This window comes from Neophocaena asiaeorientalis, unplaced genomic scaffold (assembly GCF_003031525.2).
Source record: "Neophocaena asiaeorientalis asiaeorientalis breed wild unplaced genomic scaffold, Neophocaena_asiaeorientalis_V1.1 scaffold680, whole genome shotgun sequence".
NCBI lineage: Eukaryota > Metazoa > Chordata > Mammalia > Artiodactyla > Phocoenidae > Neophocaena > Neophocaena asiaeorientalis.
In genome coordinates, this window is record NW_020171816.1 from 1059672 (window position 1) to 1073740 (window position 14069).

The 14069-nt window shown below is 47.6% G+C and overlaps 1 protein-coding gene across 4 annotated transcripts in view; it reads right to left on the reverse strand.

The window, feature by feature from the left end:
* Positions 1–2614: 2614 nt before the first annotated feature.
* The window catches only part of ARIH2 (ariadne RBR E3 ubiquitin protein ligase 2), a 45438-nt gene continuing 33983 nt past the window's right edge, over positions 2615–14069 (reverse strand). For 3 of the 4 annotated variants that reach the window (XM_024737584.1, XM_024737594.1, XM_024737609.1), the window contains 10 exons: positions 13468–13589; positions 12103–12212; positions 10620–10737; positions 9577–9627; positions 9465–9486; positions 6929–7080; positions 5954–6097; positions 5288–5356; positions 3876–3959; positions 2615–3646 (listed from right to left, as the gene is read on the reverse strand). In XM_024737584.1, the coding sequence (XP_024593352.1) occupies positions 3575–3646; positions 3876–3959; positions 5288–5356; positions 5954–6097; positions 6929–7080; positions 9465–9486; positions 9577–9627; positions 10620–10737; positions 12103–12212; positions 13468–13589 (944 nt within the window). In that variant the 3' untranslated portion in view covers positions 2615–3574. Of the gene's footprint in view, positions 3647–3875; positions 4016–5287; positions 5357–5953; positions 6098–6928; positions 7081–9464; positions 9487–9576; positions 9628–10619; positions 10738–12102; positions 12213–13467; positions 13590–14069 lie in introns of all 4 variants that reach the window. The other variant, XM_024737603.1, reaches the window with a different exon arrangement.

The following is a 14069-nucleotide window of genomic DNA, read 5'->3' on the forward strand; positions in this document are numbered from 1 at the left end:
TGAGCTGTTTTAATCTCTATTACAAAAGTTGGATTTACTTTCCAATTTCTATCAGTCAATGTTTTTTGTTTTGCCATTTACTAGAATGATGACCTTGGGCAAATTACTCATTTTGGACGGTGACAGCACCTACCTCACAGGGCTGCTGTGACGACTAAGTGGATATGTGCTCAGTGACCATTAGTGTGATTATCTTGTGGGGGCAGGAACTGGTCTAACAAATTCAATGGCTATGTCCTCCATGCCCAAAATAGAGCTCAGTATATAGGCAATGCTCAGATTGTTGCAGGAAGCCCTGAAGAGTATGTGGAAAATCTCTCCTCCAGATTTTGCTAGAATGTGCTGTCTTCTCTTGTTCTAAGATCACCAAGGGTATGGTGCCAAGGCCATTGGTATCCTGCCCACTGATCTGCAGGAGCAGCTCTTCAGCCCCTGGCCTTGCTGCCTCAGTGAAAACATTCACTAGTGACCAGTTCTGTCTGTGTCCTCCATGTTCTGGAGGCTCCTAGAGGGTAGAGACCATGTATCTTTTGCACACTATTGTATGCCCAGGTGCTGAGCATGGGGCTTGGCACATCTGAAGTCCAAAGAGGAGCAGTTGTGGACTTGACTAGCAGTGTCTGGGACCTCCCTGGCTTTGGCTGCCCTGTGCATGCTGTGCTGCCCACAGCGCTGGAGCCTTCACCCCTATCAGTGAAGTTGCCACCACTCCTGACACCACAAATGCAGACCCCCTCGTTCAGAATCCAAGCTCTGTTTCCTGTCCTCAGCCTTTGGGATTAAACTCCAAACATTTCCAGTTCCTGTCGAGAGTCCTCTCTTCCTAAGCCCAGAGCCCCTATGAAGCCACAAGTCCCGCTTCCATACTCCATGGCCCTTTGCTCCCACATCTGCTTTGGAGGGACCCAAGGATCTTCTGAATAAGCAGCTCAGGGACTCAGCAGGGCTGTAGGGCATTAGAATCAGTACATTACCACATCCTGGGATCTGTGTTTGGTGGGGAATGGTTTGGCCTGCACCCAAGGAGGGAAAGGAAAGCCAAAAGTACCAGGATATTCCACTTCCCTCCACAGGTGACCTCTCCCCAGAAAGGGAAGAAAGGCAGAGCAGTCAGGCCAGTGGGGCCTTCACAGCCCTCTGGAAGAGTGGACTGGCCAACAGGAAGGCCCCTATTTGGTGCTCAGGGGCCTGAACCCCCGGGGGCATTGGCTCAGAAGGCTACTTGGATCCTTTGAAGAATGACTCTGCACACACTTTTATAATCAGAAACTTGCAGTTTATTTTGAATAAACCACTCAAGGTTGAGCAGATGACATCACCTCAACTTTTTCTTTGAAGAAAACAAAGATACATGGTAAATTCATGAAAACACTGTGCCTTCTTTTGCAGGGCAGAAAAATTCTGCCTGACCTTTTCTATCTTCCTGATGTTAACAAGAGACAGCCACTTGAGGCACGAAAGAAAGCTCTCTGCAGATCAAAGGCTGCAGGCTGCAGTCTGGGCACAGAACCTCCTGCAGCTCCAGTGGTTGGGGCCACAGCTGGATGCAAATGCACTATGTGGTAGCTGTGCAGTCCAAAAAATGCCCAGGGTGCCGAGGGTGTGACTTAAGGTGCAGAGCTGCAACTCAGCTCCTGCCGCTGCCATGGCGGTGACACAGAAAGGACTCAATGCAGAGGTAAAAGCTCCAGACACCAGGATCTTCCATGGGCCAATGCAACAGTCACACCCCACCCCTAGGTCCTGCAGCAGGCACTCTTCTCATTCAGTTAGCTCAGCACTGTCCAACTCTGGGTTCATCTGCTATACTCCTAACCTGTCCTACCGCTCCACCCCGTGGTCCTTTCCTTGCAGGAGATGACAGGAAGAGGCAAAATCTGATTGGGGAGGAAGGGAGCCTGCAGCCGGCTATGTACCCCATGACTCCAAGAGTTACAGCTGTCCTCTGCCTTCAAGAGTGATTCAGTTTACAGCTTACATGGTACCTGGGAAATTACCAACTGAGGTGAAAATGTTTGAATATCAAAGAATTTCCAACACAATATTTATTCACAGATCTCCTAAGCAACTCTTCCAGGAGGTCAAGGAGGCCCTATCGAGTATGGACAACTCTGCCGGCCTCAGAGTGGAGGCACTGAAAAAACCCATAGAAACCCCAGGAATCACAGATGTAACTTCTGAAAGGCCCACAGGACCAGGTTCAGGACAGGCAGGACACCATGCAAACCACTTGTTCCTCTGCACTGTGAAAAAGCTGGCCTTTTTCCCTGGCCCGCCCCTTGTGGTACAGGAGCTGGGACCACAAATCAAGAACCGTGCTGGCCTCAGACTCCCAGACCCTAGAGGTGCTGTCCTCCAATAGCTGAAACCAGGCAAGGGGGAGCGCAACCAACCCCTAGAGTGGGTAATGGAGACATACACTCCAGGTTAACATGAAAACAATTTGTGCAAACAAGGTCCCTGAGCCAGGCAGACCAGAGTCCGTCCTTGGGAGGACCATGCTGAACTCTGACCCTAACGTTCACCAGAGGAAAGTGTAGCAGGACAGTGTCAGGTATGGCTGTGTGTGAACCTGGTCAGAGTCACACCACGGGAACACTGGCACAAAAGAAGGAACCAAGGTAAAACAAATTTATTTGGGGCAACAATCCCCTTTAAAAGTGGATCTCTATCTTTAGAAAACAAAAGAAAACTGTGCTGAACTCACATCCCCTGGTCTGGAGGGCCACAAGCCCACCTACATGTTCTGCTGTGGGCTCTGGCCTGAGTAGCCAGACCCAGGTAAAGCTCACTTTCAAGAATTAAGATGAGTCCACAGACACACAGTGCCATCAGACAGGATGACACCCCATGGCAAGACTCCGTTCTGTATTGTCTCCTCACTGCCAACGTAAGGCAGTGAACCTGACCACAAAAGGGTCTACAAGGACCAGACAGGAGGCACGATGTGATTCCCTGCGCTCCATGCCTATAACTCAGGCCAACTTAATTTCCCACCATCTGCCACCCATGCTCTTCCCTTGGGACTCTAGCTGTGGCCAAACACATATGAATCTGGCAAGCAAAGACCACTGGGGCCCTCTTGCAGTAGAGATTCTGAGGCAAGGTGAGCGGGCAGCATATGTTACATTCTAAGTAAAATAGCTAGAGGTTAAAACACTCCAATGCCAATTTATTTTTAAAAAGGGTTCTGTGTAATTCTATGGTTTGTTTGCCCCCTCTTTTTTGTATAATTGTACAACCTTTGAAAATTATAAGTTGTAATGATCTAATCCTATTAATAGTCATTCAGAAAAAACTTTCCCTCCCTCCCAACAACCATCCAGGGGGAATTAAAGGTCCTGAGAAGAGGCCAATTCAACATGGCCTCTACCCTGGGAAAAACAAAAAGCAAAAGATGAGGGAAAAAAAAAAAAAACAGAAATCGACTAAGAGGTGTGTGGCCAGTGTCTCTCAGGAGTGGGGCCCTGGCTGTTGCCTGGGGTTGTGAAAGGCAGAGCCTGCAGCATGCAGTACAGCAGCCGGGAGACCTCGCAGCCACATCTTCCTCACTCTGGCACGTCCATGTCCCAACCTAGGTGTCATGGAAATCCTTCAGCAGGGTTCTCCTCCGCTGCTCTGCTATGTGCATCTGGTTCTCTAAGTCCTGCACCAAGGAAGCAACATAGGTGCTTGCATGGCCCAGTCCCATGAGCAGGGAGCAGCTAAAGCCACCCCACCCCTGCCCCCACTGCCACGGACTCCAAGAAGTCAAAAGCACTGACCTTCCCACCCTTCTCAGCAGCAGCCTCCAGTCCACATGCCAACTACCATGTTACCTATTACCACACCAGCCCTCCCTTGCCTGCCAGAGGATCCAAGAGGACAGCACTTACCCCTCTGTCATAGCTGTCTGCACGCTCCACCTTCCATGACAGGTTTTCGATCTCAGCCTCCAGCTGAGCCTGCTGGTATTCAAACTGTATGGGTAGAGCAGGAGGGTCAAAAGGAGAAGGGGCTGTAGCCGGGGCAGGGCCTGCAGATGGGAGGGGCAGATGCAGCACCTCAGGCTCGCATGAGCTATAGACAACCCTGTCTCTGATACTGTCCTCAGAGAGCAGTGCTACTTCCTGTACCCAGAGCCAGAATCCAATCAAAAGGCTACCTATGGGGCTTCCCTGGTGGCACAGTGGTTGAGAGTCCGCCTGCCGATGCAGAGGACACAGGTTCGTGACCCAGTCTGGGAAGATTCCACATGCCGCGGAGCGGCTGGGCCCGTGAGCCGTGGCCGCTGAGCCTGCGTGTCCGGAGCCTGTGCTCTGCAGTGGGAGAGGCCACAACAGTGAGAGGCCCGTGTAAAAGCCATGTGGCAAGGCCACACTCACCCTCCACCCCCAAAGAAAAGGGAAGAACTTAAGCCACTGCAGAGAATGCTCCCAACATACAGTGAAATGGATGCTACAAGAACAAGTCAAAGTGGATATTCACAGACACTGTATTCACTGAATACTTCATTTTTTCAGCCCTTCTGAAAATCAAGAGTCTTAAAATTTTTCAAACCATTTGACTTAGTAATTATATACCCACTGCACAAATCAGTTGCACAAAGAGGTTTCCCAATGTCTTATTTATGATAGTGAAAAACAGAAACAATAAATGCCCCAAATGTTGGTACAACCATATACTGGAACATTTATGCAACTATTACAAAATGGCATTTTCCAGCCGGGTAAATAACAACAGCTGCAAAAACAATTAGTTGTAACAAAAAAATGTTATATATATAACCTTGATTATAGAAATAATATTAATTTTAAAAGGCTGGAAAACACTAACAGCTGTCATTTCTTTCTGGTGGGATGATAAATGATGTAAATGTTTTTCTAAGTTTTTCAACATTTAAACAATAAGTGTGAATTACTTTATAATTGGGGGGAAACAACCCAACATCTAAGATGAAAATTAAACCAAGATGCAAAAAATGTCCATTATTTAGGAACATGCAAGCTGCACATCCTCCCAAAGCATGGGCATTGGCTCCCAAGTGGCAACAGACATTTTCAGCCAGTCACCCCAAAAATATAGTTGTTCACTGGCTTCAGTATATCTGCCTTCCTATTACACAAAATACCAGCACCTGAGATCTACTTTGGAAATGCCTAGGGGAGAAATAAAATTTTACAATTGCCAGTTTTGATTTTGCCCTCCCAATAACCAGGCATCTGGTCCTTGCTCTCCTGCAAAGTGCAGGTAGAGAAGGGCAGCTCTGAAGCTAAGAGAGCAGAGAAGAAGAATCGCTTTGCCTTACCAGCTTCTTCCTGGGTCCAGACTCCATGTAGTATGCATATGGGTACGTGTACTGCAGGGTGTATCGACACTGCAATAGAGAAGAGAAGGGACCTGTTATCTATGACCCTAACTACATGGATCTCAGGTGGCTTTTACAGTTCTACCCCACCATGCAAATTAGCCTGGCTCAACGGGTATGGGCCTGAAAGAAATGAGGCCAAGGCAAATAAAAGATGAATTGGGGGACAACATGGCAAAAACTGAAACAAAAATGGTCACAGAACACCCACAGTTCCTTTTCCACACTGTGATTTATTACCAGCAGCTGCCTCAACGGCTCTTCCCTCGAGTCGGACATCAGAGTCCACACATCTATCTCAATACTTGTCCAAAGACAATCTCTTATTTTCCTTTGAGTGATGCATGGATGGGACAAAAGAAGAAAAGGGCTCTAGTTTCCCCTGCAGTTCTTTCCCTGCAGGCCGAGGCACTGGAATACTCTTCTTAAAATCCCCTGGACATCCACAGAGGGCTGGGTCCTCAGTGGGCACAGCCCAGCAAAATGTGGACCCATAAGCAGGAGCATGCAGGACTGCACAGGGTGCTGAGCCCCCTGCCCCCTACAGTGCCTCCCACCCTCAGAGGTCTGGGCCTGACAGGGCTGGAAGAGTGAGGGGGTACAAACCTTGGCCAAGAGCTTGGCAGCATTCTGTAGGTACTGCCAGTCGATCCACGTCCCCAGATTATTCATGACCCTCTCCTGAATCTTCTCGTGAATCCGCTGGTATGTCTGTGCCTCCAACTGCAAGCTCTTGTTGTGGTTCTCCCACTACAGGGTTCAGAGGAGGGAGAAAGCTGCAGGAGTCCCAGGAAGGTGGAGATCCAAAAGGAGTTCAGAATGGCCACAGCCTCATCTAGCTGATGGGGACTGTGTGTCCTTGGGATTGCAGGAGGGGGGCTTCCTCAGTCCACACTACCAACCCTGTCCAGAGCAGCTGTCTGCCTGCCATATCACTCTACCCCCCTGCGGCAATAGGACTCGAGCCCTGAGGATGAAGCAAAACTAGGTAACTACAGGTCTCTTGTGCTTAGAAACCAAATGTCCGGGCTTCTGAAGGGTCTTCCTGGGATGAACTGCCCTCTGAATCTGACTATTAAGATGGCACTGGATTAGGGGGAGGGGCAAGATAGGGGTAGGGGATTAAGAGATACAAACTACTATGTGTAAAATAAGCTACAAGGATATACTGTACAGCACAGGGAATATAACCAACATTTTATAATAACTATAAATGGAGTATAACCCTTAAAAATTATGAATCACTATGTTGTACACCTGAAAATTATATAATACTGTCAGTCAGTTATACCTCAATTAAAAACAAACAACAAACATGGCACTGGATGGAAAAGACTGTCTGATGATCCTTCATTATCCTTCAATTCATCATTCAAACAAGGTCAGCATGTCCTTCCTTGTTAGCTGTGGCCGCCCTGTGGAGCCTGAAAGCCATATCTATGGAGGCACCACACAGGCCACTGCAGGAGTTCCACTTCCTGACTTCTGTGTGAGCATGCTGGCTGTGGCTACCAGTCACTGGGAATTTCACCCAGCAGGCCAAATGGAAGAAGCCCACCCTCCAGGCTTCTGGATGCCTACCCTCTCAAAGTAGAACAAATACTTCTTGAGGGCCTCCCTGGCCTGGGCTTGCTGGCTCTGATTGACAATGTCAGGGTTCTCCTTGTACCGACTGCACTCATAGTACTCGCTGCCGTGGGTCTTCCAATCTCCTAGACACATCCAGCAGAAGTCTACACAGAATAGAGAAAGAAGTATTTACACACACGAGACAAGCCCACATTCCTCCAAAGTCATAGGCAAAGCAGGAAAACAGATCCTGCTCTGGGTGGGGGGTGGGGGGGTCACCTATCCAGAACTCTCCAAGGGTGACTCTTTACAGAGGGAATGTATACCTCTCATCCCTGTCACATTCCACTGTCCCTGTAAGCCTGTCCTTGCTGATGTGAACAACAGCCTACGGATAGTCTCAGTTTCATGAACACATATGCTTTGTGCCGTTTAATCCAACACAAGCAGATGCTGACTGTACAAGGCCACTGGTCTGCTGTGCCAATGCCTCTGTGACAAGCAGAAACTTGTCCAACTGAAGCCCACCTGGTCATTCAGAAAACACATGTGCCCTCCTGACTATGTCCCACTCTCAACACCTGTCCTAGGTGTTGTACATGAAACTGGAAAGAAAGACTTTTCCCCCTTTCCTTCTGTCTTAAACAGCACATTTTTATGGGAATTCCCTGGCAGTCCACTGGTTAGGACTCGGTGCTTTCACTGCCGTGGCCCAGGTTCAATCCCAGGTGGGGGATCTAAGATCCCACAAGCCATACAATGAGGCCAAAAAAAAGAAAAAGCACATTTTCATAAATCCTACCCAATAGTGCATACCCAGAATTATGACTCTGTTTCCATACTGAGGAAGCAAAGAGGGAAAAATAAAGATCCCCTATGGATGCTATACATCCGAACAATTATTGTGACTTAATGGAGAGGGGCCACCCACAGTTCTATGTTCTGTCTCTGCCAGAGACCCCGACAGTGGTAAACCCTGTTTCCCAGGAATCACTCCATAAGTTGGCTCAATGACTTCCCAAAAGGGACTTCTGTAAAATCTGGAGAAGTTAAAGCTAAAGCCAAATCAAGAGACCCAGAGGTCGTTCACTTCTCTTCTCCTAGGAGGCTTCACTGAACAGTGGCAATATTGCTTTCTCCTCAGTCAGCTAGGTTGTATTTGCTACTGTTTTAAATACTACTACATTGCTTAGGGTTGCCTGTACAGGTAGTAAAACTATACAGCAATGTGAGGGACGGAAGTTAACTCTGGGCAGTAAGGGATGGGGAGACTATGACTGAGGAGGGACACACAGAGGACTTCCTCAGTACTAGGAATGTGGTGGGTACTCGCGTGTTCACTTTGTCATTTCTCTTTAAACTGTACGTATGTCTTGTGCACTGTTCTAAGTGGATCATATATGTCCCTCTCATTCAAACATGCAGAAAAGCTAGGGTGTGATATCACTGAGGAAATGTGCCACTACCCTCGGCCTATCTTCATTCTACACTTCAGGGTCACCACTCCAGTCTAAAACCTTGCCTCGTCTACTCTGATTACAGTGTGCTCCTGGGAGAACACAGGAATATCATAAGTCAGGCTCTTACAAAGAGAAACTCTCATGGCCTCCTGGTCGGCATCTAAGCAGCTGTGTAAGAAACCTATCTAGACATATTTTCTACCCGAAGGAATTTTATTTCTTTACTTGATCTGGCAGGAAAGGAAAGCAAAACCAACAGGTTCTATGTAACCTACAACTGATAGATGATGGAGGCCTGAAAGGCCAAAACCCCCTCTGAAAACTTTATAAAACCTCAGAGGAGGACTTCCCTGGTGGCACAGTGGTTAAGAATCCACCTGCCAACGCAGGGGGACACGGGTTCGAGCCCTGGTCCAGGAAGTTCCCACATGCCACGGAGCCACTAAGTCCGTGCACCACAACTACTGAGCCTGAGCTCTAGAGCCCGCGAGCCACAACTACTGAGGCCTGTGCGCCTAGAGGCCGTGCTCCACAACAGGAGAAGCCACTGCAATGAGAAGCCCACGCACTGCAACAAAGAGTAGCCCCCACTTGCCACAACTAGAGAAAGCACACGCACAGCAACAAAGACCCAACGCAGCCAAAAATAAATAAGTAAATATATATATATAAAACCTCAGAGGAAAACTATTATTTTACTGCCTCCAGTAAAACCACGTACAGCCTGCTTAAAAGGTATCTGTAAGGCAGCCCAGATAAGCCCCATGCTACTTACCTGCCTTGGCAAAAATGAAAAGAACACACTAAAACCTTCTTCTTGGATGACTGAGGATTCACGAGGGCCTAATAGTCACCCCAAACTTGACTTCTGACTACATGCGTCAGTGAGACGGCAGTGGGATTATAAAAGGGACCGAAAAAATAAATCAATAAATGCTTTAATCTGGTTATCATGACTATAAATGACTGAGGCTGCCCTCTGTTTTATCACTTCACCACAAAAGCACTCACTAAATAAGCAGTGGAGACCCATGCACAAGAAACAGAGACTGTGCCACTGGGCCTTGTACATCAAGCCTGGGACTCACCGTGTTTACACTTGGAGCATTGCTGTCAGAGGGAAACAGAAGAGAACATGTTAAGAGCACGCTGACCAAAGGTTCCATGTCACATAAGCAAAACGTACAGGCGTCTGCTCACCATGTGATTGCAGCCTCCGTTCTTCTCGATGCAGATGTTGCACTTGGGACACTGAGGAGACAGAAGGGTGCCATTAGGCTCACGCACCATCAGGCCGGTTCTAAGACATACTACACAAAGCTCCCGGCACCCGTGCCCAGTAGCTCATTGTGCGAGCACTTCTGGGGAGGAGCATCTCACTTAAATGTGGCGGGTCGCTGAGGCTGGAACAGCAATTCAAGGAAATGAGGTCAGCATGTTTGGCTCTGAAACACTCCAAGCACCATCTGTCCCTGCCACGAGGCCGCTCAGATTAAGCACAAGCTGAGTCAGTAGAGAGCTTGCCTGCTTGGGAGGAATGCCAAAGCAGTGTAAGAGCTGCCACACTGGACCAAGTCCTCATCAGCTTGCCTGAACTTCTGCTTCCAGGAGAGGCCAAGGAAATAACCTCTAAAGCTCGCTCTCATTTGAGAGATGCCAGCAACCCCAGGCAGCAATGCAGAGATCAGTCTGATGCTGTGCTCTTCCATCGCCATGAAAAGGACTATGCTTAATGATGTCATGGTCACAGCTGTGCTTGTGGGTGCATCAACTCAGCGTGTGACTGGCACAGGGTACAGCCTTGAGTGCTGAGTCGTACAGAACTCAAGGGGCTACAGGCCATGCTTTCCCATGGGAAGGTTCCAGAATGAGAATTGGGCAGGCTTGGGCTTGCATTAGAGTTCTGCTATTTATTATGTGTGGCTATCAACTACCTCCCTCCCAGGGCTGTTAAAGCTTGGGAAGCATTCAATAAAACCTAGTCTTCTTCTAATTAGTTTTCCTAAGGGTCAAACTTCTCCAAGCATTTCAGCAATTTATTAAAATAAATGCACTCGGTGCATACTATGATAAATTGCTACAAACTCTGCCAGGTCTGGGCAGCCTCCATCAGGAGCCCTGAGGCCCTGATCAAGAGCCTCCATCAAGAGCCCTGTTCTGTTCTCAGATGGTACATCTCCTGGGCAAGGCCCTGGGTAGCACTAAGGAGGGCAGATCCATGACAGGTAAGATACAGTCCTTACGTCTTTAGTGTGAGCACTAATGTAGTTGGCTGTTTCAGAGTCGTCTGCACACTTCGTGAGCCATTTCCGAATTGTGGCGCAGTCTGTGGGGGCGTGATACATCTGACGACACTTGAAACTTAAAACCAGAAAAGATAATTGTTAGGTCAGATCCTGTGTTCTTCATTTTCCTTCTGTCCAAGCCAACAGATCCTGAATTAGAGCTTTTCAAAGAGGTAACGTCACCTATTAAGGCATCTGAGACCTTTTCTTACCCAGGATTATACTGAAGTACTGTGTGAATTTCTCTCAATAAACCCAAATGAAATGTTTGTTTGAAATATCTTATGTGGTGTCAATCCTTCCTGACAGGATATCACATTCAGAATTCAGCTTCCCAAAGGGCATGGGGATGCATTCTAAGATACCTCAACTCAGGCCCAAGGCAGGAATGAGATCCAGTTCTGGGAGCCTTGGCTTATCTCCAAGTCAGATGTGCACACAGGATGCACAATGCCAGCACTTGTGCAATCTGTAGGGGGCATGATACATCTGACAATGCTTGAAACTTAAAATCAGAAAAGAAAAACACTCCAACATTCATCAGGCCAGGCTCCCATGTTTTTAATTTCCCTTTTGTCCAAGCCAACACAACGTTATGGATAAAGGCTCTCAGGCAGGTAGTCTAACACATGTCCCAGGGAAAAGAAATAATGCAGGACACAAAGGATGGAAAGCAACCACATGAGTGGTTCTTAACCTTTGGTGAATCACAGACTCCCTCAACAACATCTTGAAAGGCAGGCACATATGCACACATACCACATTTTCTACGTACTTTCTCTGAAGCCCCACCATGAATTTTCCAGGGAGGCATGAATTGGGGACAGGTCTGGACCTAAATTATGGCTCTGCCATTACCTTGCACCTCAATTTCCTCACCTATAACATAAGAGTAACAACAGTACAATCATACACAGTTGTTGTGATAATGAAGGTAAAATGATCAGGACAGAGCATTTCCTCTGGTAAGCCTTCAGTATACTTTAGCTATTCCCATCATGTCTACTGAATAGAGTAAACCCCAGGTAAATATAAACACATTTATGGATTATAGTGTTATAAAATTAGCAGAAAGGCCAAGAGAAAGATTAAAATGTTGATGGTTGTTGCTTTCAAATACAGTAGTATGTGAATTATCTGTGCAGGTAGATACACACCCATACAGACATGCAGTCTCTGGGCCATGAGTCTCAGCAGCATAAACCACAGCACATTCCCCAAGAATCTGTGCCCCTTTCTTGTCTCCAGACTGACTATTATCAAACATCTCATGGAACATGAGATGCTAGGTACAAACCCTGCCCACGTGGAACAGAGCTGCTCTTCTGGCTCAACGACCCTGCCTCTCCCAGCCCCACCCTCACAAGAGCAACAGCAGTGATGCTTTAGAGCAGGTGAAGGCACAAGCCCAGGGCTGCTCAGCACCCACACTCACTCTTACCAGAAGACCTCGTTGCACCGATTGCACTGTACTCGGCGAGCTCTGGGCTCCTGTACCCGGATAACCATGGGGCAGTCTGCACCAGGGCACAGCTGGAGCTGGTAGTGACTCTGTGAACACACCAAGGGGAGGAATGATGAGGACATCCCCTAGTTGGTGCCTCCAAATTAGAACTCCCTGAGTACTCAAACACCTTCTGTTCTTCCAGCTGATGACTTATATCAAGGGGCTACAGGAATTCAAGATGGATGTTGTGAAGACCAGACATTAGGCAGGTAGTGCAAATGACCTTTGTTTGTTTGCTTGTTTTTAATATTTATTTATTTGGCTGCGTCGAGTCTTAGTTGCGGCACATGGGATCTTCGCTGTGGCATGCGGGATCTTTCGTTGCGGTGTATGGGCTCTTCGTTGCAGCATGTGGGCATCTCTCTAGTTGTGGCGCACAGGCTCCAGAGCACACAGGCTTAGTTGCCCCGCGGCATGTGGGATCTTAGTTCCCCAACCAGGGATCAAACCCGAATCCCCTGCATTGGAAGGCAGATTCTTGACCACTGGACCACCAGGGAGATCCCTGAAAATGACCTTTGAATGCTTAGCTTAAACTAGGTAGCAACTCACTAGAATGCTCTAAGATTACATGACAAAATGGAATACAGAAGTGTGTCTCTGAAATGAAAGGGCATAGGGACCAGGGCTGGAAAGGAACACAGACCACTCAGCTGTGCATAAGACTCTGAGGGGCTCAATGACCCTCAGGCATCTACCAAAGGCAGAAAACAGCACAAGGAATAAGGCATTGCTTTTCCTGTGGCATGTGCATGAGACAACCCAGACCGTCAATCAATCCAATAAGCTTGGGCATGAAAGACAAAGATGAAAATTATGCTGCATGGAACCAACAAGCCTGAACAGGTAGCGCAATAGAGGGGAAGGACTGCAAAACTGACCATGCTGAAAACCTGAACAAGTTTTCCAATTGCCCGAAAAGCAACACCTCTTCTTTGTGCTGAACCACACAGTGAACTGAACAGAACAGCCACTCCTGAGATATGCCTGACTTGTGTTTATCCCCTGACATACAACAGCTTGTTTAAGCAACTCTGTATAAGGTGGGGATGCCTGACCATTCTACAAGAGAAAACCAAGGCTCAGAGAGGTAAAATAATGGGTCAAGGGATATATAACAAGGAAGCAACAGACCTGGGATTCACTAGCACTCTAGTAGTTTTCAAACTGTTTTAAAGCCATGGAGCTCTTTCTTCAAACGAAAGCATCTACTGGCAGTCTAGTCTATAAAGTAACTGGTAAGCATCTGATGAAAAGCAGGCCTGGGAAGACAGAGGGCACAACAGGGGCTGGGCATACCTCCACATAGTCCCTGAAGAGGTAGCGTCTGTATTTGTCTCTCAATTCTTCATTGGGCAGCAATGGAAACACAAAGTCCTCTGGTGTTCGAAGCGGGCAGTCCTGAGCCATGCAAGAGACACCTGTTGAACAAAGATAACCTGATGGACAACTGTATCGCAGAAGACACAGCGATAATATATTTGCTGAGTTCAACCAACAAATTCAGATTCTATGTAAGGAACCCCTAAAGCATCAGAATTTATTCAAAGAAGAGAGAAATTAATATATTTGCACAGTGAAGTGATGCAACTAAAATATTATTCCAAATTAAATAGGATAGGGAATTCCCTGATGGTCCAGTGGTCAGGACTCGGCATTCTCACTGCCAGAGCCCTGGTCGGGGAACTAAGATCCCATAAGCCGCACAGAGCCACCAAAAAAACCCCAACAAAAACAAAACAAATTAAATCATATATATCACAAACAGCACCAATAAAAAACAAAACTGTTTAAAATATCCTATAGGGTGGGCTTCCCTGGTGGCGCAGTGGTTGAGAGTCCGCCTGCCAATGCAGGGGACACGGGTTCGTGCCCCGGCCCAGGAAGATCCCACATGCCGC